Source organism: Ornithorhynchus anatinus, chromosome 1, assembly GCF_004115215.2.
Source record: "Ornithorhynchus anatinus isolate Pmale09 chromosome 1, mOrnAna1.pri.v4, whole genome shotgun sequence".
Taxonomy (NCBI): Eukaryota; Metazoa; Chordata; class Mammalia; order Monotremata; family Ornithorhynchidae; genus Ornithorhynchus; species Ornithorhynchus anatinus.
Window position 1 is genome coordinate 84,713,833 of NC_041728.1, and position 27,855 is coordinate 84,741,687.

General features: G+C 41.2%; 1 protein-coding gene across 1 annotated transcript in view; it reads left to right on the top strand.

Moving 5' to 3' along the window:
• Positions 1–27,855, top strand: part of KCNQ5 (potassium voltage-gated channel subfamily Q member 5) — a 564,859-nt gene that overhangs the window by 432,473 nt on the left and 104,531 nt on the right. Inside the window, exons 3-5 of the mRNA XM_007669803.4 lie at positions 2,352–2,478; positions 19,451–19,626; positions 20,134–20,259. Coding sequence (XP_007667993.1) covers positions 2,352–2,478; positions 19,451–19,626; positions 20,134–20,259 — 429 coding nt within the window. The remainder of the gene's footprint in view (positions 1–2,351; positions 2,479–19,450; positions 19,627–20,133; positions 20,260–27,855) is intronic.

Below are 27,855 nucleotides of genomic sequence, written 5' to 3' on the forward strand. Positions count from 1 at the left end.
GTGGGACTAATTAGCCACAACTGGTTGAGAATTGGCTCAAATGTCACAGAATTTATAATGTCACCATTTCATTCTACAAAAATGCTGTCTCGTGGCACAGAATTAAGAGAAGTTAATGGCTACCGAGATATCAAATCACATTGTCTAATGAAAAATATACTGTCAAATATTGAAAAAAACATATTCCATTAAGGGTTACACTTCTATAGTTCGGTAAAGCAATATTTACTTAATACCATTTTCAGAAGCATCACAATAAAGGAACTCCAACAAAAGGTTGTGATTTGATTCTCTACTGGAGAAGGAAAAAAAGGCTCTTTAGATAGAACCCACCTCATTTCTAGGTTTTAGCACACTGAAATATTTCAGCAGGCAGGAAATACATTATTATTTATTGCTACAGGAAACTTGAATTGCATTTCCGTCCCTACGACAGACTGAAATTTCTCAATCTCTATCCTTCATTAGCATGCTTGATAAACCAAAGATAGTTTGTAAGTTTGCCCTATTTAAAGAGATGATGTGAGTATTAATCAAGTAATCCTGGTATGTTGCTTTGAGCTCCTTTGATGTGGGTGCTCCAAAATGTAAAGTGGGTCCCCAGAGTTTCAACATTTATAGAATCATAGAGAGCTCCGAGGAGCATTCTGATCCAAACTCCTCACTCCAGGCTGGGGAAAGCCTGAGCTATCTAGGCAGTTCTATTTCTTTTTAGACTTCTCCTGGGACATTCCACTGGCTCACTTGGTAGCATTTCCAGTTTCAATGCACCCTTAAAAGCAAGAAATTCTTCTCAAGTCAAACCAAAATCTCTTGCTCAAATTAAGCCCAATTTTCTTTGATTCCCAGGAGGAGTAGCCTACTTTCCAGGAGTCCAACAGGATGTGGGCGGGAAGCAGACCTGTCAGAAAACTATGGAGGAACACCATTATCTCCCCACTACAGCTTTTAATCTGTTGGGGTTGGTGTGCTATTAGGCAATACCCCAGTGTCTGAGGAAAATGACAGCATGAAACCTGTGGAAAGGGGATGGGCATGGACGGATATTCCAAGACCAAGTCCAACCTCTTAATATTAGGTTGTTTCATTGAAATTGTCTCTTCCCAAGACTTCTCTCACATTACCCAACTAATGATCCTAACATTTTAATCGTATGCCAGTATCTTACTTTCCCTGAAGTACTGAATGCAGTGACTCGCTCTAGGAACTTCAAGCTGTGGGCCAGATTTTTCCTCTTTGCACCCAGGAAGCGCCTATCTGTTTAGGGAATTAAGACACCCTCCAGTGACTGCCACTATGGCTTTTAGAAATCTCACCCCCTCACCAACACATAGGGAGGAGGGAAATGGGCTCATTATGTTTAAAAAACAAAAAAAGGACATTGTGAAGAAGTCCCCGAAAAAAATCCACTTTGGACAACACAATACTCATTCCACATTACATAGGGATCAAAGATACATTGTCAGGAAAATTATTTTACTTTCCAAATATTGTTGAGGTCTGTTATTATAGGACGAACTGCTTAATAAGCTACTTCCGGTTTGATGTACCCCTGGGCTAACTCACTACTCTTCCTGAATGACTTCAAAGTCACTTTACCCCACTAGAACAGTGATGTTTTCCAGGCAGAGCTCCCAGAAGAACAAGATAACCATTAACAATCTAATTTTGCTGCTTGGTACCCAGTTCTTTTTCTCATCACTTCCAATCATGTATGCTATAAATATGTTTCAACACTCTTAAAGTTTGATGTTTTAAAAAGGTTTTGATTTTACAAGTAAAGAACACCATATAAACTTGTAAATACTGTAGCTATTTTCACTAAGTAGACTAGTCACATAAACTTTGGGATTAAATGACTTCTTTTCCATGAAATAAAAATCTGCCCTTCCAAAAACATACAGTTGAAATTAAGGCTTGAGCTCTAAATTCAGGCACTGTCACATGTGATTGTGTGGATAAGAAAACCAGCTACTACTGTGTACTTTCTAAGTGCTTAATACAATGCTCTGCACACAGTAAGGGCTCAATAAATATGATTGAATGAATGAATGAATGAATGCACGTCAGCTCACCTATCTGAGACCAGACCGTGGTCTTAACCCCAAGCAGAGAAGCCCTTGAGAGGAAATTATGCTTATTCTGTGTGGGTAGGCAAGCATTTTAACGCCTGAATGTGATCCAAAAGGTTGAGCTTGATTTAGAAAAGAGGAATGTGCTTCACTTTACTTTCCAGTGTCTTGAAATTGTAGATGAATGGCCTAAATTCCCAGACATATCAAAGAGCAGCTCATTGCTTATTTTCTTCTATAATGCCCGCCGTAGTCATGTTTCTCATTTGCTTTTTGTAGGAGTTTGTTATGATTGTCGTCTTTGGTTTGGAGTTTATCATACGTATCTGGTCTGCGGGTTGCTGTTGTCGATACAGAGGATGGCAAGGAAGATTAAGATTTGCCAGGAAACCATTCTGTGTTATAGGTGAGTATCAAATTATGGTTGAGGCCCACATGACATCAAGTTATTTCTTCTGTTTCTCATGTTGTTGCATTGGAAATACATGCAGATTGGACTAAGAATTGATTTTCAAAAAATGGAAAATATTATTTTTTGTATGTGATGACCCAGTGGCCTCCTCCACGAAAGACTCTGGAATCAATCAATCAGTGATATTTATTGAATGTTTACTGTGTGCTGAGCAGTGTACTAAGTGCTTGGGAGAGTACAATGTTTAACAAATACCAGAATTATTGAGAAGCAGTGTGGTTTCATGAGAAGAGCACGGGCTCGGGAGTCACAGGATGTGGGTTCTAATCCCGGCTCTGCCACTTGTCTGCTGTATGACCTTGGGCAAGCCACTTTAACTTCGCTGTGCCTCAGTTACCTCATCTGTAAAATGGGGATGAAGACTGTGAGCCCCAAGTGGGACAACCTGATTAACTCATATCTACCCTAGTGCTTAGACCAGTGCTTGGCACATAGTAAGCGCTTAACAAATACCGTAATTATTATTATTATCATTATTATTACAACACAACAGAGTTGGCAGATATGTTCCCATCTCACAGTGAGGAATATACACGCATTCGAGGAATGGCAATGAAGACTATTTTCTTCATCAAAGCCAATTCCGGGTGAAGAATTGGTATTTCCTTTGTGTGTCAGAACTGAATGAGCACAGGCTAGGGTTTGCATGACATCTGTGGTACTCCATCACCCTTTCTTCTTAAACAGAAGCCTAGTCAGTTTATATGCACCACTATTAAGTGGTGAATATTGAAGTGCTTCTGCCTCACTTCCTGCAGACATATCGATAGTATAATAAAGGAGTATGGGCATGTCACCCCCAAGTATAGGATGAAGCCAAGTGACCCAGCAAGGTTATCCTTAGCATTATCCCAACCCAGTTCTCAGGAAGATACGAAAAATGCCCCATTCCTTTTCAGATGGTTGACTTCAAATTCCATTGAAATTTTTGAATTTCAAAAATGGGATTTTATGGAAATTTCTAAGTCTCATTTTTCCTTTGGTGAACAGATTTTACCTTCATTTTCCGAGACAAGAATTGCTTAAACCATTATATTAAGTTATCCCAACCCCCTGGAACTCATTGTTTCTTCTCTCATACTTGGCAGTTGGAAAATTGGGAACTTTTCACTTCACCAAATGAAGTTTGATTGAATTTATTGAATCTAATGCTTAATATATTTGGAATAGATTTATGACACTGTTACCGGAACCTTCGTGTACACCCAACTGAGAGGCTGTTTTGTGGTTTTCAGTTCAATACTGGGGAATGAGTAATAAGCAAGAAAGTGAGCTTTTGAATGGTTCCCGAGGTTTTGCCTGGTTCCTGTTTGCTAGGGTGAGGTACAGTGCAAAAGCATAGTTTGTAGGAAAGAAGAGGAAGATGAGGGGACTGCTTAAGATCACTTTCAGTCTTAAGATTCTTTGACTATGCCAAATTCAGGACCAATTGTGATTTTCGAAAACTTGAATTGTGTCCAAAAGCAATGTAAAAAAAATTGCTGGGTCATTCACTGTCTTACAGAGAATTCTGCTTCAGAGAATTCTGATCTCACATCCCTACTGCAGGTATGGCCTTGGTAATAATAATAATAATAACGGAGGTATTTGTTAAGTGTTTATTATGAGCCAGGCACTGTACATGACTTCTGTGGTACTCCATCATCCTTTCTTCTTAAACAGAAGCCTAGTCAGTTTATATGCCCGAGTATTAAGTGGTGAATATTTAAGTGCTTTTGCCTCCAATTTCCTGCAAACATATCAATATTTTAATAAAGGAGTGTGGGAAATTTGCTGCAGTGAATACAAGCAAATCAAGTTGGACTCGGTCCCTATCCTATGTGGGGCTCACAGTCTTAATCCCATTTTACAGATGAGGTGACTGAGGCCCAGAGAAGTGAAGTGACCTGCCCAATGTCACAGAGCAGACAAGTGGCAGAGCCAGGATTAGAACCTATGGCCTTCTGATTCCCAGGCCTGTGCTCTATCCACTTCACCATGCTGCTCCTCTAATAACTGGACAACTCCCATACCTTGTTTCAGGGCACTCCTGAATGTTCTAAGAAGCCACTGGCTCAAGTTATTTAAAAAAATCATAAGGAGCTTGGTTCCCCCAATACAATTGCATTGCTTTATATCTCTCTTCTGTGTTTCACAAAAGCTAGGGTGCTTTTAACTTAGATTTGATTGAGGCCATTTTAATCCCAATCCCATGGGTCGCTTGATTTTTCTTTCCTAGTAGTGGAATAAAGAATTTTTACCCCATAGGTATCAACCTACATTATTAACATTGAGGGTATGAAGCCCTGCTTTTGGTACCGTGGAAAGAACACTTTACTGGGACTCAAGAGGCCTGAATTTTAGTCCTAGCTCTGCCTGCAGCTGGCTAGAGTCGGTAAAGACCCCACGTGCACCTTGCGATAGACTGCTGCCATGCCCACCTCCTCACTTTTTGCAGTCCCTGCCCCAGCGGGAACATGATCGACAGAGATGGGGAAGTACATGGTTCTCAGTCCTGGAGTCCTGAAGCTTCAGGACCGAGGCTCATCCATCATTCCTGATGGGAGACTCCATCATCACCTGGAGTATGGCAGTTAATAATTACTCTCCACATTGCCTATATTACCTGAGCTGCATATCTGCACTAGATATACTTTGTGATTAACTTCCTAGTCAAAGATAAATGACTTGGACCAGTGGCTAAGCTGTAAAAAATAAGAAATGTTGTGGATCATTTCAAAGCCCTTCCTTTCTCTTCTTTTATCTAGAAACTATCAGAGTGACAACCAGTGCTCATGCCCAGCACATTAGATACAGTGATCAGTTTGCTTTATTAGGAAGTCTGACAAATTACTTCCCACAGCAATCTGTGGCATCTTAGGTATCTCCTGCTAAGGAAAGCTACAGCAGGACAGATTTTTCAATTTTGCACTTCATTAGCTGTTTCAGGGTAAGTGGCAAGCATCAAAATCACATTCGTCATGATATATATAAGATGGCCTTATCCCCCAGTCTTAGATGCTGAGCCCCATTTGGGACAGGGATTGTGTCAAAACCCGATTAATTTATATCCACCCCAGTGCTTAGTACAGTGCTTGGCACATAGTGCTTAACAAGTACTATAATTATTATCGTTAATCTAGCAGCTTTCTCACAGCTCCAGATTTCCACAAAACAAATTGGAAGTAAGCTTCAGTTGGGCAAGCTTCAAGAACCAGTCACTTTCCTTGAAATTCTGAGGGTGCTTCAGGAGAATGTCAAACATCAGATCACTGTATCATGTCCATCACCTTCATAAGCAGCTTAAGTGGCAGAATCTTTGGTATTATTGAGTACCTAGCATAGTCAGAACACTATACTAGAGGCTTGGGAAATAAAACATAGAGTCCCTGCCTTCAAAGGTACTTACAGTATAGCAGTAATAATCCCAGTAGTCTTTATTGAGAGCCTTCTGAATGCAATACACTTGTTTCTGCAATTGGGAAAGTATAGTAGAAGGACAAGAAGTGTTTCCTGAATAAAAACTCATATTCTAATAGGTGAGACATGCTGACCCGATCGTAAACCTACAGTAGTAAAAGTGACAGGTCGGATGTAAATGCTAAAAACAAGAGAGGCAGTTATAAAGGTAAGCAAAACATGGATACACACCTTAAAACTCATGTGTTTAAATGTAAGCTACTTGAAGACCAGGACTGTGTCTAACTTTATTGTACTCTCCCAAGTGCTTAGTAGTTGTTCTGCACAGAGTAAGTACTCAATTGGTACTATTGATCATTGGATTGATTGGTTAAGGATGAGCTGACAAGATGAGGAAGATGTCTCTAGATGGAAGGAGTTTTTTAGGAGGGCTTTGAAATAGGGGATGTCCATGTTTTGATGAATTTGAGGAGGGAGGGTCTTCCATGCAGAAGAAAAGATATAAACAATAACTCCAAGACAGAATTGTCAAGAGGGTGTGAGCTGAAGTTAATGAGAAAAGACTAGATAGGTAAATAGAAAACAGCAGGGGGAGTGCTCTAAGTGTCATGTCTGTGAGATTTTATTTAATATGGAGAATATTATTATTATTATTGTTGTTGTTATATTTGTTAAGCACTTACTAAGTGGCAAGCACTGGTCTGAGCTCTGGAGTAGATATCAGGTCAGACACAGTCTTTATTCCTCTTGGGACTCACAGTAGAACAAATATTGCATCCCCATTTTACAGCTCAGGAAAGTGAGGCACAGAGAAGTTAAGTAATAATAATAATAATAATAATGGTATTTGTTAAGTGCTTACGATGTGCTGACCACGGTTCTAAGTGCTGGGGTTGATAGAGGGTAATCAGATTGTCCCATGTGGAACTCATACATTTTAATCCCCATTTTTACAGATGAGGTAACTGAGGCACAGAGAAGTTAAGTGACTTGCCCAAGGTCACACAGCAGTCAAGTGGCGCAGCCGGGATTAGAACCCATGACCTCTGACTCCCAAGCCCGGGCTCTTTCCACTAAGCCACGCTGCTTCTGCTTCTTAAGTGATTTGCCCAAAGCCACACAGCAGGCAAGGGGCAGAGCTGGGGTTAGAACACCAGGTTATCTGACTTCCAGGCCGATGCCCTTTCGAGTAGGCTGTTCTGCTTACTCTTGGAGGTTTTTGAGGAGGGGTGTGAGGCTTTCTGAATGACTTTTAAGATGAGGGCCTGAGTAGCTGTATGTAAGGCAGAAAAGAAGAGAAACTTCAGTCAGGGAGACTACTATGGAAACTGTTAAAATAATCCAGCCAGGAGATGATGAGTCTTGAACCAAAAGAATGATTGTTTGGAAAGAAGGGAGTTGGCCAGTGAAATATGATAGGAGAATCAGCAAGATTTGAAGATCAATTAAATGTCGACGGCAAAAGACAAGAGACAAAGATTAAAGTAAGGGTGGTGAGCTCTGAGACAGAGGATAGTAGTGTCAATAGCAATGGGAAAGATTGGAGAAAAAGCCTTGAGTGAGAAAATGAGTTCAATTTTGATAGATTGAGTTTAAATGCCAACGGGTGCCTCGTGAAGGCAAGTAGAGCTGAGATTTTAAAATAGGTGAGAGTTCAGGGCTATTTTCTTAGATTTAGGAGACATATGGCTAAAGATGTTAGTTTAAGCTATGCAAGTAGTTGAGCTCCCTAAGAAAATGTGTGTAGACTGAAAAAAGAACAGAACCTTATGGAAACTCACAGTTAAAAAGTGAGCGGAAGGTAAAGAGCTAGCAAAGGAAGCTAAAAGAGAGCAGTTTCAGATAAGTTAATTTAAGAACAAACTTGCTAACTGTAAATTAGCATTGGAGATAGCAGGGGGTGGGCATCATTATGGGTAAGCAATACAGGTGTGAATTGCCTAAAGTATGTTTGATTGTGTTACCGGTGTCCCTGGGTGCCCACAGTTAATTGTCCTTTAATCAGGTGAAGGGATTAATTTACGATAAGTTTATAAGTCACATCTTCTCATTGGTTCCTGTAGGGGAGATATGACTGATAGAAGATCTGCCAATTTTCTGACAGTGAAATCATAATGGCACAAAGAGACAGAGAAACAGAGAGAATGGTTCTGAAAAATCAAAATCAATATCTTTCCCCACCAACCCCACTATCTCTCCAAACTCATCTCCACATGGCCTCACAATGCCATGTCCTAACTCTTTGTTGGGAAGGGCGATGCCCTGCCCACTGTCACCTCCATGAACCTCGCAACACTCCATACTGGCTCCTTGTTGGGAGAGAGGCAAGGTCTGATGTCACCACCCCAGACCAAAAAAAATAAATAAAAACTTTTTTTGTGGGGGTTCTCAGGAGGGATCATGCCTGATTGGGGCATTCCCCTCCATAACCCCCAGATCCATAGCTGCCCCCTTCCCAATCTGTGAGGCAGAAAGGAGTTGGATGGGTGGGGGGGTGCTCCAGGAGGGGTGATGTTGATGGAGGGAGACAGAGTGGACACTTAGGGGGAGGTAGAAGCCAGACTCTCCAGAAATTCCCACCATTTTCTTCCCCATCTCTGCCCCCTTGTTAGGCCAGTGATAAACTTAGCTCAAACCACTAAGTGAAGGAGGCCGTGAGGTACACTGATAGGTTATCTGCTCATCTTGGAGGACTTGGACAGATAAACTGATTGTAAAATTACAATAATCTTTCATGGAACTATCATCATTGCTTTCAAACCTGGCCCGGCATTTTCAAGTACTAACTCCAATGTATATATTTTCATGGTTTGAAAAGACCATGTTCTTTATTGAGGTCAAACTTCAACTGAAGTTGATGTTTCAAAACCCAATCAATCTTCAGTTACATAAAAATAACAAACTTTTTAATCAGGTTAAAATGTATTTTTTTACTATCTTCACCTAGAAGTACAAAGAATTTTTCCTTGTTCTTCTCCCTACTTCATCTTTATTCTCAATACAAAATAAGCACTCAACAGTGATGTTCTTCTCATGCTATGAGTAAACAAGGAACTTTCAGCTGCAAGAGAAAATGTATTACAGAGACTTTATAAAAGAAACAATTTACATGCTTCTTTTTACTTATAACTACTAGAACCATGAATACAACTAGGGTAGGGGGGTAAGTACTGCCAGCAAGACATTTTAAATGAAAATTAAAGGACTTAATAAGGGATTCGGAAAGTTGCATAAAAATGTGTTTCATTACAATAATTTATGTCAAAGCAACCCATTGTCCATTTTGCCTGTGAAGTCCTATCAATAGGCTTGCAATCAATGAGAATCATTCAACTGACAATATGGGGTAAATTTTCAGAAGCCGCTAGGGATTTAGCCATGTGAGTTCTATTCAGTTGGGAGGGAACCCTGCTGTAAAGTGACTACAGTGACTCTGAAAATGCCCTAATGCATACCTTGATTTCTTAAAATGAAAACTATAACTGTGACTCAATCCCTTAACTGAGCACAAGATTTGAAAATGTAAACCATCTAGTGTTCGGCAGGGGGATCTCTAACACTAGGTACTAAAGCCTAATTAATAAAGACTTTACATTTATTATTATACAATGGTATAAAAAATACCATTTAGTACTACAAAGACAACCGTTTTTTATTTTTTTCAGAAGCATTTGGCTCATTAACGTACCCTTTGTTCTCTTGGAGGAAGATATTAGTGGTATATTTTATGTTCTATTGAAAAAAGCTCAGGTCTGCAAGTCAGAAGACCTGGGTTCTAGTTCCAGCTTGCCACAGGTGTCTTTTTTATGACTTGGGCCAAAGTACTTAATCTCTCTGGGACTCAGTTTCCTAATACATAAGATGAGGACAAAAATGTTTACCTCACCTACTTGACAAGGAGGTAATCATCATCATCATCATCATCATCTTGGTATTTTTAAGAGCTTACTATGTACCAAATACTGTAAGTGCTGGAGCAGATACAAGAGAATCAGGTCACACATGGTTTCTGTTCCACATGGGACTCACAAGTCTAAAGGATGGAGAGCAGGATGGACAGCAGGTTTTTAACCCTCTGTGTACACTGTGAATATAAAATGAGATAAATGATAAGAAAGTGCTTGGAAAAAAATAAGACCTATACAATACAAGGCTGAGATGATCCAAGGCTATGCAGACCAAAAAATAAACGAAGAGCTTCTTTATCTCCAAACAGTGGTCCTTACATATGGTCCTAAAATGCAGACTGTAAATGACTCCATTCATATTATTGACAAGGGATGATTCTTGAAAAAATGGCAACAATACTTCACCACCCACCTTAACACGCCTTCCAACACTAAGTATGGCTCCTATGAAGAGTAGTCAACTTTCCTGAGGAGTGACGACATAGCCTTTGCTCCAGTATTTGCTGAAATCACCTCTGCAGCTAGAGCAGAAGTTATACCAGAATCAAGACAAACTGGGAGGGATACTCTGCTCAGCACCAGCCCCAACTCTTGCTCAGTATATGGAAACCTAAAGAAATGTCACTACAATTCAAAGAAATCACCATTTTTGCAATTTTACCATTGAACTATTTATTACCCTTTACCCTAGGCCAAGCAGTGTACCGAGTTCGGGGATAGATAAAAGATAAACAGGTCATTCTTTCACCACTGCTCTGCTTTCTAAAGGATACACCCCCAAAAATTAAATTCTAGTTAGGTGAATGTGCTCATAGCTGCTGTAGAAAATATCAGATCCTTCTGACCAAAATTAGATCTAAATGCTCAATCCCTCAGTATTCAAATGTAATGATTCCGTTGTTGTTTAAAAACATGTGGGACAGGGACTGTGGCCAACCCGATTAGCTGTAATCTACCCCAGAACAGCACTGGCAAATAGTAAGTGATCATCATTCCAATATCCTGTGCTGCAGAGGAAGGGTAAGAACATTTGCAAAATTAACCACCATATCACATTAGCTCATGTCTCCTGCAAATAAAGTAGGGAATTATTCATTCAATTCTGGCATAACACTTGTATTCAGTGCACGTTTTGGAGAGAATGCTTTTAGGGAACTGGGGAAATTTCTTCCAACAGAGTGAGCCTGTTTGGGCTCAGCATACTGTGTTATGGCAGAAACTGCCATTAGGCTTGGGTGTGGACTCACAGTGGGTGAGAACTGTAGCATGCATTTTCCTTAACGCGAAATTTTGCAAGAACTCACCCGTCACATTATAGGAGAACTGGGTGCCTGCCAGGACTTCTGAGCTGTAGCTGTAAATTCAGAGGGCATATAGAGACAGAAAAGAACTTGTTCACACCAGCTCAACCTAGCATCTGTGAGTTCAACCCAATTGACTTGTAACAAAAAGTACCAGCCACAAATCCATCTGAAATTAGCTGGTCAACGTAGAAGTTATAGTTAGCAGACTTGAGGACCTGTGGACCCTTTTAATGTTTTTCTGGTTGCTGATAGGTTTACCTCATGCAAACAGGTCCATTTTCTTTTGCACAAGATTTAAATATCTGAATTCAGCCCTTCCCGGGGGCTCTGAATATGAATTCAGAATCTGGAGATCAAAGTACTATAACTAATCCATAAAAAAAATTACAATATAGTGATTCAAGAATTCACCCCTTAATGTTTTGCAATGTTTACTAGGCATTGACATGAAAATCTAAACTATAAGATATTTTTGTGCTAAAGTGCTTGATATTTTAGCCCTGTTTGCATAAATCTCACTGGCTAGTGGATGATGGTGTATTATTCTGAAATCAGTTGCCCAAGAATTATTAAAAATAACCATGCTGGTTTTAAGAGATTGTACTGTCCAGAAACACTGGAATTCATCCCCCAAGCAATCTGCTGAGCATTTGGGAATGAGTAGTACAATAGATTTGGTAGAGATGATCCCTGCCCACAGGGAGCTCACGGTCTAGAGAGGGAATAAATTATTGATGGGGGAATGGGAGAATATAAGCATATATACTCGAGTGCTGTGTGGCTGGGTATTTAAGAGGTACAGATCCATGTGCATAGGCAGGATAGGAGGTCCCTTCCTAGACGATAAGCTCATCGTGGTAAGGGAACATGTCTACATGTATTTTACTTTCCCCAGTGCTTAGTAATAATAATTATTATTATTATGGTACTTGTTAAGTGCTTACTATGTGCCAGTCACTGTCGTAAGTGCTGGGATAGATCGAGTTAATCAGGTTGGACACAGTCCCTGCCCCACATGGAGCTCACAATCTCAATCCCCATCTTACAGATGAGGTAACTGAGGCACAGAGAAGTGAAATTACGTGCCTAAGGTCACACTACAGACAAGTGGAGGATCTGGGATAAGAACCCATGACCTTCTGGCTCCTACTCTATTCTTTATGCTGTGCTGCTTATCTGTGTACAGTGCACTGAACATAGTAAACACTCAATAAATACCATTGATTGAATGATTAATTAATAATAATAATAATGTTGGTATTTGTTAAGCGCTTACTATGTGCAGAGCACTGTTCTAAGCGCTGGGGTCGGTACAGGGTAATCAGGTTGACCCATGTGAAGGCTCACAGTCTTAATCCCCATTTTACAGATGAAGTAACTGAGGCCCAGAGAAGTTAAGTGACTTGCCCACAGTCACACAGCTGACAAGTGGCAGAGCTGGGATTCAAACCCATGACCTCTGACTCCCAAGCCTGTGCTCTTTCCACTGAGCCACACTGCTTTTGAGGAAGGACTTAGTAAGGCCAGTTGGAGGAGTGATTTTAGAGGACTTAGGATGTGGAGCCTCCTCTCAGGATCGCACCTAGAGAGTTTCTAGTACTCTACCGATTTTGACTGTGGGAGGGAGAGTCAGGTAGAGGCCTACCCATTCCATTCCTAGTTTGGACAATGGCTAGCTAGTGGAAGGGAATCTGCTACAAGTCAAAACTCACCTGTGCTGGGCAGCAGCAGCTTAGGAGAGAGTTAAGGGTGGAGGCTCAAGTTTACTGCACGGAAGAAGGCAATGGTAAATGACTTCTGTATTTTTACCAAGAACTCTCTATGGATACAGTACCTGAATGATTGCAGATGGAAAGTAGGGCATTCTGGAAGACGTGTGTCCATGGAGTCACTATGGGTCGGGGATGACTTGACGGTGTAAGATAAGACAAGACAGGAGGTGGGGAGAGTGACAGTGGGTAATAAAGTGGGTAATGAGTTCGAGACCAGAATAAGGCAAGGGATGGGCAGCAAGACAGGTGAGATCTAGGTACAGTGAGTAGCTTGGTATTAGAGGAACAAAGTGGGTTAGTTGGGTTTTAGTAGGAGATCAACTGGATAAGATAAGAGGGGGAGAGTCCATTGAGTGCTTTAAAGCCCGTGGTAAAGCATGTGTGACCTTGGGCAAGTAACTTCACTTCTCTGTGCCTCAGTTAACTCATCTGTAAAATGGGGATTGAGATTGTGAGCTCCATGTGGGGTAGGGACTGTGTCCAACATGATTAACACGATCTATCCCAGCGCTTAAGACAGTGACTGGCACATAGTAAGCACTAAACAGGTACTTGTGGTAAGGAGTAAAGCTGTGGTAAGGGCAGCCCCTGGTGGTTTTTGAAGAGTAGGGAGAAGTGGACTGAACATTTTTTTAGGAAACTTGTATGGGCAGCAGAGTAAAGTGTGGATTGGAGTGGGGAGAGTCAGGAATCAAGAAGGTCAGCGAGGAGACTGATTCAGTAGTCGAGGCAGGACGTAATAATCGAGAGAGCAGGTGGTATCAAGTTGGATGGAGAAGAAAAGGCGGGTTCTGGAGATATTGTGAAGCTATAACTGACAGGATTTGGTGACAGATTGAATATGTGGGTTGAATGAGAGAGGTGATTTGTGGATAATGCAGAGTTCATGGGTATGAGAGACAGGGAGGATGGTGGTGTTTTTTACAGTGATGGAAAATTGATGGTGAGATCAGCATTTGGGTAGAAAGATGAGGAGTTCTGTTTTGGATCTGTTAAGTTTGAAGAGTCAATGGACCACCCAAAAAGAGATGCTCTGAAGGCAGGAGGAAATGAATGGCTGCAGAGGAGAGAAGACTACTGGCTATTTATTTAGAACTTTTATTTACTGCAATGCACATAACTCCAAACTCCAATCAGTTTCATTCATTAAAGCAATAAAGTTCATTTTCCTGCTCCTCCCTTTTTTTAAATGGCATTTGTTAAGTGCTTACTATGCCAAGAGGCAGCATGGCATAGTGGATGGAGCATGGGCCTGGGAGTCAGAAGGCTGTGGATTATAATCCTGGCTCTGTCACTTGTCTGCTGTGTGACCGTGGACAAGTCATTTCACTTCTCTGTGCCTCAGTTACCTCATCTGAAAAATGGGGATTGAGACTGTGAGTCCCACATGGACAGGGACTGTGTCCACCTCGATTTGCTTGTATTCCCACCCTCACTCCCCCAGGGCTTAGTACAGTACCTGGCACAAAGTAAGTGCTTAACCAATACCATCTTCATCATCATTACATGCCCGACACTGTACTAAGAGCTGAGGTACATACAAGATAATCAGGTTGAACATAGTCCATGTACCATATAGATCTCACAGTCTTAATCCCCATTTTACAGATGAGGTAACTGAGGCACAGAGAAGTGAAGTGATTTGCCAAGGTCACATAGCAGCGAAGTGGCAGAGTTGGGATTAGAACGCAGGTCCCCTGACTCCCAGGCTGGTGCTCTTTCCATTAGCTCATGCTACCTCATTTCAGAAAATATCTTGTTATGAGCAGAAAATATGTCTGCTAATTTTGTTGTAGTGGACTCTTCCCAAGCTCTTAGTACATTGATCTGCATATAGTAGGCACTCAATAAAAACTTTTAATTGATTGGTTAATTAATCTCTTGAATGTTAACTTGTGACCCTTATAAAGTCCAAATTCTTTTGCCCTTGAAAGGGTCCGGTAGATCGGATGTGCCTGAGCTGCTCCTTAATGGAAATTAACCTGAGTTTCCTTCCACAGATGGCTTTTAGGCTGCAGTAACACCTAGACCTGAAGAACTCAAACAGCACTGAATATCCAAAGACTCTATTAAGCACATCCTACCTATTACTGTTACTGGCAGGCTGACTAAGAATATCCTGCCTGACATTTAAATAGAGGTCAGATTCCTCGACAAGAAGAAATTCCTAATAATATTATTAATAATAATGGCAATTGCTAAACTCTTGCTATGTGCAAAGCACTATTCTAAGTGCTGGGATAGATACAAGGTAATCAGGGTGTCCCATATAGGGTTCACAGACTTCATCCCCATTTTACATATGAGGGAACTGAGACCCAGAGAAGTGAAGTGACTCGCCCAAAGTCACATAGCTGACAAGTGGCAGAAGTGGGATTAGAACCCACAACCTCTGACTCCCAAGCCAGGTCTCTTTCCAATAAACCACACTAATCTAAACCCTCCTGAAAGGAATAAATTCTGAAATTCAGGAGTCTTGAGGACCATTCAGATATTTTTGGCAAGTGACAAGAGAGAGGATTTCAAGTTGAGTATTTTGTTTTTTAGTTTACAGAATCAATTCTGAGATAACATTGTTTGGCTGTTGCCAGCTAATTATGTGGTATGTCACAGGAACAAGATCTCAGGTCTCAGATTTCACTGACATGTTAGGGGAGCTCCAGGAAGAGTTGTGCTCTAGATCATTTATTTGTAGAAACCCATTCTGTTTTCATTCCACTGTCCAACTCTCATATGGGGTTTCACCTAGAGAATTAGGCTCAGAGGTGTTGTGTCTCGAGTCAGAATGAAAAGGAGTGACAAGGAGAGTTTTAAAAAGATCCAAACTACTCTCTCCCCTCTCCCTCATATCTGCTAAAAATCCTGCCTTTACATTTCCATTTTTATTTTTTATTTTAAAATCCCTGGCTCCCTAGTTTAGCTCTTCCAAACTCTAAATTAACTATGGGCAGGGAACATGTGTACCAACTTTGTTGTATTGTATTCTCCCAAACATCTAGTACAGTGCTCTGCACATAGTAAGTGCTCAATAAATAACATTGATGAGGAGGATATAAAATTGAAAAATCCTATGAGTACTTCTGCATATTTGTGCCTACAGTTCAAGAACCAGATGAATGATGCTTCTGTGGTTTTGTCAAATGAGTGATAATGAACCTAGGTCTTAGGAAATGGCCCCTTTGAAAGTTACTTCTGCAGCTGCGCAACAGTTATTGGATTGGACGTTGTGGGATGCTTTCTTTTTCCACTTGACAATCTCAATTGTCAGTTAATTTGCTGCTTTACTATTACTGTATGAAATCCTATATGTATATCCACATTTTGTATTTGCAGTGTGCATGTATGAAATGCCCGTGTATTTGAAAAGAGAAAATTAGGCAATCCACTTACTGGGGTCACCCATTCACCAGGCATACCATTTAAAGGCAATTTTTCTGTACTCATCCCACCCGCTGCATGGCCCTGATGCCCAATAACTCCTGAGTCCACTTGCCCTGCCCTTTTATACTTCTGTCCTCATGCACCTATTTATCCCCTGCACTGGATCCCTCGAACTGCCCCCTCCCTCCCCAACCACACAGACTACACATTCCAAAAAGTTTATTTCTAGTCCATTTTTCACAGTGTTTCATCTTTCTAGTACAGATTTTCTTTAATTAGTCATTGTCCAAATAGCTATCACAATGTGACCCCCCATGTGGGACAGAGATTTTGTGCAACCTATATCTATTCCAGCTCTTAGAACAGTGCTAAACACACAGTGAGCACTTAACAATATAATAATAATAATAACAGTGATGAACTAGATGTTTCTGCAGAATTGTTCTTTTCTGTAGCGATTGTAATTCCTTACGTCGTAAGGACTTCTTGAATGCACCTCTTCCATTATATTACCTCCTCAGGGCAGATCTCATTGGGTCTCTAATCCTGAATCTTTTTTTTGATGCCAAATATATTCTGCTGAAGGTCAGAGACTTGGCCACCGGTTGGTTTGTTTTATGGTATTTGTTAAGCGCTCACTACATGCTGGCACTGTACCAGGCTGGGGAAGATACAAGCTATCAGTCAGATACAGTTCCTGTCCCACATGGGGCTCACGATCTTAATCTCTGTTTTACAGATGAGGTAACTGAAGCAATGAGAAGTGAAGTGACCTGCCTAAGGTCACACAGCAGACAAGTGGCAGAGCCAGGATTAGAACCCATGGGTGTGAGTGGGGTTCCTTACCTAGGGGCTAAAAACTGTTACCCACCTTCTCATTTATCTGGCCAAACAGCCTGCCTGTCCTCTACATTTCTGCCCTGGGCAGGAAAGGTGCCATGCTACAAGATTCCTGGAACTTGGTCGGGGATGACCTAAAGGGGGCACCGGGACCTTAGACTGGAGAGATAAAATTATTGCAGCGGTGATATATGAGGCCGAGGAAACTGGAATCAGTCTCATTAGAGTAGCCATTATCCCCTGAGAATGGCAAGGTGCAAACTGGGTGCAGAGGAAGGATTTGCTTTTCCCATAGGTAGGTCCTTTGCACTCATGAGTCACCACACAATTCTTCTCAGGCAGCAAAAGCGAAGCAGCTGGGAGAATGCCAGGAGAAGAATGCCCCTTTTCATGTTTTTTATTTCCCTAAACAAAGAATAATGGCAACAGCCAGTGGAGAACAGCCAATGGCCCAGGTGCACCTTTCCACACCACCCTCAGGGCATAGTCTGCACACAGTAAGCACTCAATAAACACCATTGATTGATTGATTGATAGATGTGCCATGTGTTCCTGATTTTACTTCCAACCCTGCTCTTTCCTTTTGAGGTGGGGCATTTATGAGAGCAGTAAATGCTCCCCTTGGGCCCCAAATCCAGTCTGGCAAGTCTCCATAAAGTCCGTATCCTTTCCTCCTAGTGTTTTATGGATAATATTCTTGCTAGAAGATTGCAGCAGCTATAGTGTTACCAAGATTTGGGGTAATCAAAATGATCCTTTTGGAAATTGCAAATGTTTAATTCAAGATCCCACTGTGGGAACAGCTCAGAAGAGTAAAAGCCGCCCCATTTCTTTTCAGTTTTTGACTGGTTTGAGACAAGCTAGGAGGAGTTTGAGGAAAGATTTAACAGTACCCTATCAGAATTCTCCAAATGGAATCACATCACTAAGACTAGATGAAATCCAGGTGGAATAGAAAAACAACCTTAGAAAATATCAAAGTAGAGTTTTATTCTACCTGCTAACATGCTAGCATTGTTAGAATAGAAAATATGATCCAGGTTTCTGACGGCATAAACTCCAAAGGGAGTTAATTTGGTATTATGAATGGGATTAACAGGACAATTTTTTGCAGTGAACATGTTAACTCTTTCCATTTGGTTGCTCAACCGTGGTTTAATTTTGCCAAATTCTGAATTTCTCTTTTGAACAGAATGACAGTGAGATTGTTAAATCAAGTTTGATGTTATTTTCACATATTTTGGTGGCTACGAGTACTTAGATTCTGAGTCACTGGTTGCATAAATTTTTTAATAAACTAAACATTTCTTCTTCCTGATTTTTTTCTCCTGCCTTCTAAAGTGAACTGAATTCAAAGCATTCCTTTTCTATTTAAAAGTTCTTGAAAACATACTTAACATATAATAATGCATACTAACCCTGACAACTACTTCTTTTGCTCTTATTCAAACTTCTGCTATTTTTGAAAAAGTCTGCACTGAAAAGATATTTCATCTGAAGATCACTGAAGGAGGAATTTCAGCATATAGCACACTGATGTTTTGGCTTCTCTTTGGTGTAGGATAACCCCGCAAGCCCATATTTCTTGGAGTCCAGAGGCAACTTTATCTGAGGACATTAACACCAGTGAAACTTTGACAAAAACACTCAAAGTTATCTTCCTCTTTCTCTTCAAATTGTCCCTGAGTTTTCCATAAAATTTCACCAAAAGGGTTATGTTGTTCATCCTTTCTCTGCACAGATTAACTACTACTTTTGAATTTCTGTCTTTACACTTAGATTTGCACCCTTTATTCATGCCACTCTCAGCCCCACAGCATTTATGTACCTAGCACAATTTATTTATATTAATGTGTGCCTTCCTTCCTAGATTATAAGGTCCTGTGGACAGGGAACGTGTCTACCAACTCTTTTAAATTGTATTCACCCAAGTGTGTAGTAAAGAGCTCTGCATAAAGTAACTACTCATTAAATATGATTGATTGATTGATTGATTGATTTCCTGGCTCCTAGGTTTCATCAGCTATCAAGCATGAATATTTATTACAGATAATAAATCTATTGCACTCAGGTACTTACATCAATAGGTGTGAAGGCATTAGTAGTCAATTAATCAATGAATCATATTTATTGAGTGCTTCTGGAGTGCAGAGCACTGTACTAAGTAAGCAGTTGGGAGAGTACAGTACGATCAAGTTGACAGATGTGTTCTCTGCCTACAACAAGCTTACAGCCTTGGCGGGGAGGGGAGTATACAATATATATAGTGACTGTATTTTTATACCTTCTTTGATTCTTTCAGATACTATTGTTCTGATTGCTTCAATAGCAGTTGTTTCTGCAAAAACTCAGGGTAACATTTTTGCCACATCCGCACTCAGAAGCCTTCGCTTCCTTCAAATTCTCCGTATGGTGCGCATGGACCGAAGAGGAGGAACTTGGAAATTATTAGGCTCGGTTGTTTATGCTCACAGCAAGGTAAATGTTCCTGAATAATAGGGCAAGTATTTACCATTCCATTAGTGGTTCTGGCAGCATTTAATAAAGCGTACAAAAGACAAGTAGAGTCAGTTCGCCTACAACATGTGTTTTCACTAATGCATTTTGGCTAGAACGTAATGGCAGAATTAGGAAACGGTCTTCCCACAACCGCATCTGTCAGGATGCAGTGTGATGCCGTGTCAGAAGAAACAATTTTGCACAAATGTGCAGTGTCAAAATAGGGTGAGTACTATAACATGAGTTTTCCTAATATGAAAACCCGACACCCTCATTATAGAACTGACCGTGTTTCTGTCTTCTCTAACTCCAAATAATAGAGTAGTAAATTTGAAGTGAAATAACTAGGTCATTTTAAGTGACCATGCATTGACTTTGATGGTTCCCTATGAAAATAAGCAAAGCATTGTAAATATTTTCTATCTTGCACAAAAGGAATGTTTTCTTTTAAAAAAATTTGATGCATATTCATCTTTTTGAATCTAGGAATTAATCACAGCCTGGTACATAGGATTTTTGGTTCTTATTTTTTCATCTTTCCTTGTCTACCTGGTGGAAAAGGATGCAAACAAGCAGTTTTCTACTTACGCGGATGCTCTTTGGTGGGGCACGGTATGTATAAAATGAACTTTTGCTAAACAAAGATGTGCTATATAATTTCTCCTATGCCTGCTGTCACTAAGTTATTTACTTCAGAATAGCAAGTTGATCTCGGGTAGTAATGGTAAAGTTAGCTCATTTGGAAAATGATAAAATTAGGGTGATACCAATATTATATAGCATTGAAATCTTCCACCCAGTAAATTCAAGGACAATCCATAAAAATAAGTTAAAATTGGTCATGTTTATAAATCCAGGAAGATTAATTCTAGGTTTGTAAATATGGTGGATTACCACATGGAGGAAACAGCAAGAGGAATCCTATCTGCTCTGCACCCCGGCCCAGCAGCGACATCTATTGGGGCACACACTGAACTCTGTGAGGAGTGCCCTTTTCCCCGGGGTGCATGGGGAGTCCCCGCTGCAAAAGCAATGATGGAAAACCACCAAGCCCATTTCCTGAAGAGATGGAGAAGGAAGCTTATCTGCTACCCAGCCTTGCCTTCCCTGGCCAATCAGTTATAGTGATAGTGAGATGGGCAGTGCCCTCCCTTCTTCAGCCAGTGAGGGAGCAACTACTCACTTGTTACAGCAGACCCAACTGGGTGAGCAAGCCCTGCCCACTGCCAATGCCTCCTCTCTTTGCCCTGAGGCCCAGTGGCGAGCCTCCATAAACCATCAGGTTCCCCCACTCAGATCAAGTGTGCCTTCTCCTCCCCAACCTTGTAGGGTCCTGGCTTCTCCTCCCCATCACCACACCCTGTTTTTCCAGATATGCAATGGGGCTGATCACCTTTCTAGCTGCATGATTTGGGGTCAGAGGGAGGGAGAGGGGTAAGGGACACCTTTATTCTCTCCCCTTTCCTTACACCCATTCTCCCTCCCCTTCCCCTTCTTTTTCTTTCCTTCTTCCTCTTCCTTACCCTTCCCTTCTCTTTCTTTAGAAAACCTTTTCTTCATGTCAGTTGGCATGAGGCAGAGGGGCCAGGTGCTTCAACTTGAGAGCTAATGCCTGTCACTCCTCTTCAGACTGTGAGCCCGTTGTGGGGAGGGATTGTCTCTATTTGTTGCTGCATTGTACTTTCCAAACACTTAGTACAGTACTCTGCACACAGTAAGCACTCAATTAATACAATTGAATGAATGAATAGACTGTAAGCTCGTTTGGGGCAGGGAATGTGTCTGTTTATTGTTATATTGACTCTCCCGAATGCTTAGTACAGTGCTCTGCCCACAGTAAGCGCTCAGTAAATATGACTGAAGGACTGAATAAATGAGTGAATAGGAGGAAGCAGGCAGGCACGGCAGAAAGAAAGACTACTAGACTACTTCCAATTGAATGCATCTTCCTCTCCCACTGTCTGGGTTGAAATAGTTATGTGAAAATATAATTGATTCTTCCCCATTCATTGAGAGGGTAATGACGGGTCTCAATAAGTACATGTAAGAGCATCTAGGCTGATTTAAGTGGAGCTGGAAGGCTTTATGTTCCCCCACACACACCATGAATACTCTGCAGCGTCTTTTCATAGGTGCTATAGAGGTCATATCCAGTGCCATTTGGAAGCGTGGTTGGAAATGGGCAGTAATAATGTTAATAATGTTGGTATTTGTTAAGCGCTTACTATGTGCAGAGCACTGTTCTAAGCGCTGGGGTAGACAAAGGGGAATCAGGTTGTCCCACATAGGGGCTCACAGTCTTAATCCCCATTTTACAGATGAGGGAACAGGCCCAGAGAAGTTAAGTGACTTGCCCACAGTCACACAGCTGACAAGTGGCAGAGCTGGGATTCGAACTCATGACCTCTGACTCCAAAGCCCATGCTCTTTCCACTGAGCCACGCTGCTTCTCTAAAGCAGTGAAGAACAGTCATGCACTATTGGATAGTCTTGTCATTAGTGAAAGCATCTCTACTTCCCTACCTTCTAATACTAATAATAATGGTAATTATTAATGTTTACTATGTGCCAGGCACTGTTCTAAGCGCTGGAGTAGATGCAGGGTTGTCAGGTTGAACACAATCCCTGACCCGCATGGAGCTCAGAGTCTTAATCCCCCTTTTACATTTGAAGTAACTGAGGCACAGAGAAGTGAAGTGACTTGGTCAAGGTCACACAGCAGACAAGTGTGGAGCTGGGATTAGAACTCAGGACCTTTTGACTCCCAGCCCCTATCTCTATCCACTAGGCCACGCTGCTTTCCATCTTCTAACACTTCATCAATGTACATTCAGCAGGATGATCAAGAGAAGTGAAATGGGAGGCAGGTCCCACCCATGGAAAGCTCTTCTATTTAAAGCCACCATAAGCATTCTTCAAGCACAGCAGGGAAAGAAAAAAGCTGCCTCCTGCTTCCCCTCCTCCTAGAATGTGCTATATTGTCTATTATATATTTATCCTTCATATTTGAAGAGGATATCACTTAAAGTGAAGTTCACCTATGAGTGTGAAATGATGTGTTATAACTCCATATGGAAGGAGTCTTAAGGTGTTTAATATTAACAAAATACCCTGGTTTATTCACTTTTAGTTTGGTCCTTTGAGCTAAAGCTTCTTAGCAACTACATTTTACAGGCCTGAGAAACTCTTTCAAGTTTTAGCTCTCCTTAAAAGTAGAGATTAGAAAGAGAAAGTAACCTTTTTGAAAAAAGAATTTTTTCTGTAAAAATTCTTAAATGCAGCTCGAAGGCCTAAACGAGGTTTTCTTCCAAAAGTATTCCCAAGGCTGAACCACAAAACCTGAGCTTGCAGCTTTCCCTCAAAGTCGATGAAACTACTTGTTCTTTGCTGCCTTTAGGTCAACATCGTTGTACACTTATCAAAATCGGTTGCTTATCCCAACCCATGATCTCAGTGATTTACTCAACTTAGTCTCGTAAGGACTTCATTTAGGTCATTGGCAAGAAATGTTGATGGGAACCCACATTTGAAGTTTGTTGCACAATCAGTATAAGAATTAGAAGCATTTTGCTTGAAAAGCTCCTTGTTTCTAAACATCAGGGAAATCATCTATTAGAATAGGTCAGGGTTTGGGAAGCAGTGGCTTGGTTGGTTTTTGTGTTATTTCTACCCTCAGCACTAAAAAGGACAGTCTTGAAAGAAATTACCTTGAAAACATAAAAGGAAAATCTTGAAAGAAAGCAGTCATCTGATCAAATGGTTGCTTAAAATACTTTCCATGTATAGGGCAAATACAAATATATGACTCATGATAGGTTTTTCTTACCAGGGAAAGGCAGGCAATTCATCAACAGAACCTTGAAAGTAACGTATTTTTTATTCAGGTTTTTTTTTTTTCTCTTTAGGGAGATCTAATGCATTTAAATCACTGAGCCACTCAGGTGCACTTTTATCATTAATATTCAATTTCTGGTGGGCACAGCCTGGCAGTCTTTATCTTCCTTTCCCATTAACATTTCTTTTTTTCTTCTTACTAATAAGAATTGTTGTATTGTGTGTCGAACAGTATGTGGGAAACTCATAATATGCCTCTTAGTCTCCGTTGCCTGAGGAAGCTACATACAGATATTTTTAAAAGGTTATACTGTGTGCTATTCTGGGAAAGTGAACACATTGTCATTGATTTATTTATTTGCTTTGGTACTATTTTGACTGATAATTTTGCTGTTCTCAGCACTTCCTGAATCTTTATTATGCCTTTCTGTAAAGCACTAGTTTGGCAAAAGAGTAAAAATCTTCCAAGATGCCAAGCTCCTAGGCATATACCATATGCTATGGTTCCACAACAAACATTTGCTGATGCTAATGCGTCAGATGGAGTAATATACTGTCACTGTGGGGCAAACTAGAATTTTGTAAAACTTTCTTTCACTTTTCCCTTTCTGCTTCAAGGCGTTGGGTTTCCTCTGCCCATTTATTCCCAGGGCTATATAACAGGACCCACACTGTCTGTAAATTCACGGTGGACAAGGAATGTGTCTGTTTATTGTTATATTGTACTCTCCCAAATGCTTAGTACAGTGCTTTGCACACAGTAATTGAGTGAATGAATGAATGAATGAATGAATGAATGAATGAATGAATGAATGAATAGTGCCATTGGTTTGCTGGAATCTGTTTTCACTAGAATTTCTACCTTGGGAAGACTTATTTATCATGTCTGCTCAAGAAAGATGTATTATTCCCATCTGAATTATTGAGTGGAAATTTCCATTGCTCAGCTAATACTTGATTCATTCAATCATAATTTATTGAGCACTTATGGTGTGCAAAGCATTGTACTCAGAGCTTGGGAGAGCACAGTATAGCAACACATAGACACATTCCTGCCCACAGTGACCTCACAGACTTGATCTCAGGGATCAGATTAATATCCCTCGATTAGACTGTAAACCCGTCAAAGGGCAGGGACTGTCTCTGTTACTGATTTGTACATTCCAAGCGCTTAGTACAAAGTAAGCTCTGCACAAAGTAAGCACTCAATAAATACTATTGAATGAATGAATGAATATTCACAGTCTTTGAGCTGAGTAGACACAGCTCTTTGTTAGGTAGGAGCACATTGTAGTTTTGTCTTCTCACACAAACCTGCCCTACCTATGTCTTTCCCATCACTGTAGACAGCACTACCATCCTTCTTTTTTAATGAGCCTGTAGCCTTGGCATTATCCTTGACTCCTCTCATTCAATCTACCACTACATCCTGTCAGTTCAACCTTCACATTACTAAAATCCTTTCTTTCCTCTCTATCCAAACTGCTATCATGTTAGAGAAGCAGTGTGGCTGGAGAAGAAGTGTGGCTTAGTGGAAAAAGCCTGGGTTTGGGAGTCAGAGCTCGTGTGTTCTAATCCTGGCTCTGCCACTTGTCAGCTGTGCGACTTTGGGCAAGTCACTTCACTTCTCTGGGCCTCAGTTACCTCATCTGTAAAATGGGGATGAAGACTGTGAGTCCCATGTGGGACAACCTGATTACCTTGTATCTACCCCAGTACTTAGAATAGTGCCTGGAATATAGTAATGCTTAACAAATGCCAACATTATTATTATTATTATTTTTATGGTATTTGTTAAGTATTTACTATGTGTCAGGTACTGTACTAAGTCCTGGCATGGGTACAAGCAAATTGGGGTGGACACAGTCTCTATCCCACTTAGGGCTCACAGTCTCAGTCCCCATTTTATAGATGAGGTAACTGAGGCACAGAGAAGTGAAGTGACTTGCCCCAGGTCACACAGCAGACAATTGGTGGAGTTGACCTTCTGATTCGCAGGTCCATGCTCTATCCATCATGCCATGCTCATTACTGTATCAACTCCTTGATGACCTCCCTGCCTTCTGTCTCTCCCCACTCTAGTCCATACTTCACACTGCTGCCCGGATCATTTTTCTACCCAAAACTTTCAGTCCATGTTTTCCCACTCCTCAAGAACATCCAGTGGTTGCCCATTCACCTCCTCATCAAATAGATACTCCTTACCCTCCTTACCCTCGATTTCAAAGCAGTCGTTCACCTTGCCCCCCTCCTACCTCAAATCTCTGCTCTCTACTACAATCCAGCCCACTCACTTCACTCCTTTCATTCATTCATTCATTCATTCATTCAATCAATCATATTTATTGAGCGTTTACTGTTGAAGAGCACTGTACTAAGCGCTTAGGAAAGTACAGTACAACAATAAAAAGTGGCATTCCCTGCCCAGAATGAGTTTACAGTCTAGAGGTGAGGATACAGACATCAATACAAATAAATAAAATTACAGATATGTACATAAGTGCTGTGGGGCTGGGTGAGGAGAAGAGCAAAGGGAGCAAGTTAGGGGGACTCAGAAAGAGAGAGAGATGATAAAAAGAGGGGCTTAGTCTGGGAAGGCCTCTTGGAAGAGATGTGTCCTCAATAATCCTTTGAAGGCTAATTGTCAGATTTGAAGAGGGAGGGCATTCCAGGCCAGAGACAGGATATTGGCTAGGGGTCAGCAAGAAGACAGGTGAGATCGAGGGACAGCAAGAAGGTTAGCACCAGAGAAGCCAAGTGTGCAGGCTGGGTTGTAGAAGGAGAGAATAGAGGTGAGGTAGGAGGGGGCAAAGTGATGGAGTGCTTTAAAGTCAAGGGTGAGGAGTTTTTGTTTGATACGGAGGTGGACAGGCAACCATTGGAGGTTCTTGAGAAGGTTGGGGTGACGTGTTCTGAAAGCTTTTGTAGAAAAGTGATCTGGGCAGCAGACTGAAGTATGGACTGGATTGAGGAGAGGCGGGGCGGGGGGGGGGGGGGTCATCAGGAGGCTTATGCAGTAATCCAAGAGGGTTAGGATGAGTTATTGTATTAACGTGGTAGAGGTTTGGATGGAGAGAAAAGGGCAGATTTTAGAGATGTGAAGTTGGGACCAACAGGATTTGGCGACAGGTTGAATATGTGGGTTGAATGACAGAGGGGAGTGAAGGATAATGCCAAGATTATGGTCTTGTGAGACAGGAAGGATGGTGGTGCCATCTACAGTGATGGGAAAGTCAGGAGGAGGACAGGGTTTGGGCGAGAAGATAAGGAGCTCTGTTTTGGACATGTTAGGTTTGAGGTGACAGGAAGACATCCAAGTAGAGATGTCTTGAAGGCAGGAGGAGATACGAGACTGGAGTGTGGGAGAGAGATCAGAGCTGGAGAGATAGATTTGGATATCATCTGCAATAAATTGTTATTGCTGTCATTTATTAAGTTGTAATTGCTGTCGTTTACCTTACCGACCTCACACATTCACTTCTCTAATGCCAACCTACTCACTGCACCTTTATCTCGTCTATTTATCTATCTCGTCTATCATAGAAAGAGCGTGGCTTAATGGAAAGAGCAGGGGTTGGGAGCCAGCGGACATAGCTTCTAATCCCAGCTACCCCAGTTGTCAGCTGTGTGGTCTTGGGCAAGCCACTTAACTTCTCTGTGCCTGAGTTACCTCATCTGCAAAATGGTGATTAAGACTGTGAGCCCCATTTGGGACAACCTGGATATCTTGTATCTACCCCAGTGCTTAAAATAGTGCTTGCCACATAGTAAACACATAACAAATACCACAATTATTATCATTATTATTATTATTATAATCTCGCTACCAACCTCTCACCCAAATCCTACCTCTGGCCTGGGTCACCCTCACTCTTCATGTCCAACAGACAATTATTCTCCCCACCTTCAAATTCTTATTGAAAGCACATCTCTTCCAAAAGGCCTAACGTGACTCAATCTTCATTTCCTTTCCTCCCATTCTCTTCTGTGTTGCCCTGATTTTCTCTCTTTATTTACCCCCTTCTTCAACCCCACAGGTGCTTATGTACATATCTGTAATTTATTTGTTTATATTAATGTCTGTCTGCCTCTCTAAACTCTAAGCTCACTGTGGGCAGAGAATATGTCTTATTGTCATACGTGGCTCAGTGGAAAGAGTACGGGCTTGGGAGTTAGAGGTCATGGGTTCAAATCCCAGCTCTGCCACTTGTCAGCTGTGTGACTGTGGGCAAGTCACTTAACTTCTCTGTGCTTCAGTTACCTCATCTGTAAAATGGGGATTAAGATTGTGAGCCTCACATGGGACAACCTGATTACCCTGTATCTACCCCAGCGCATAGAACAGTGCTCTGCACATAGTAAGCGCTTAACAAA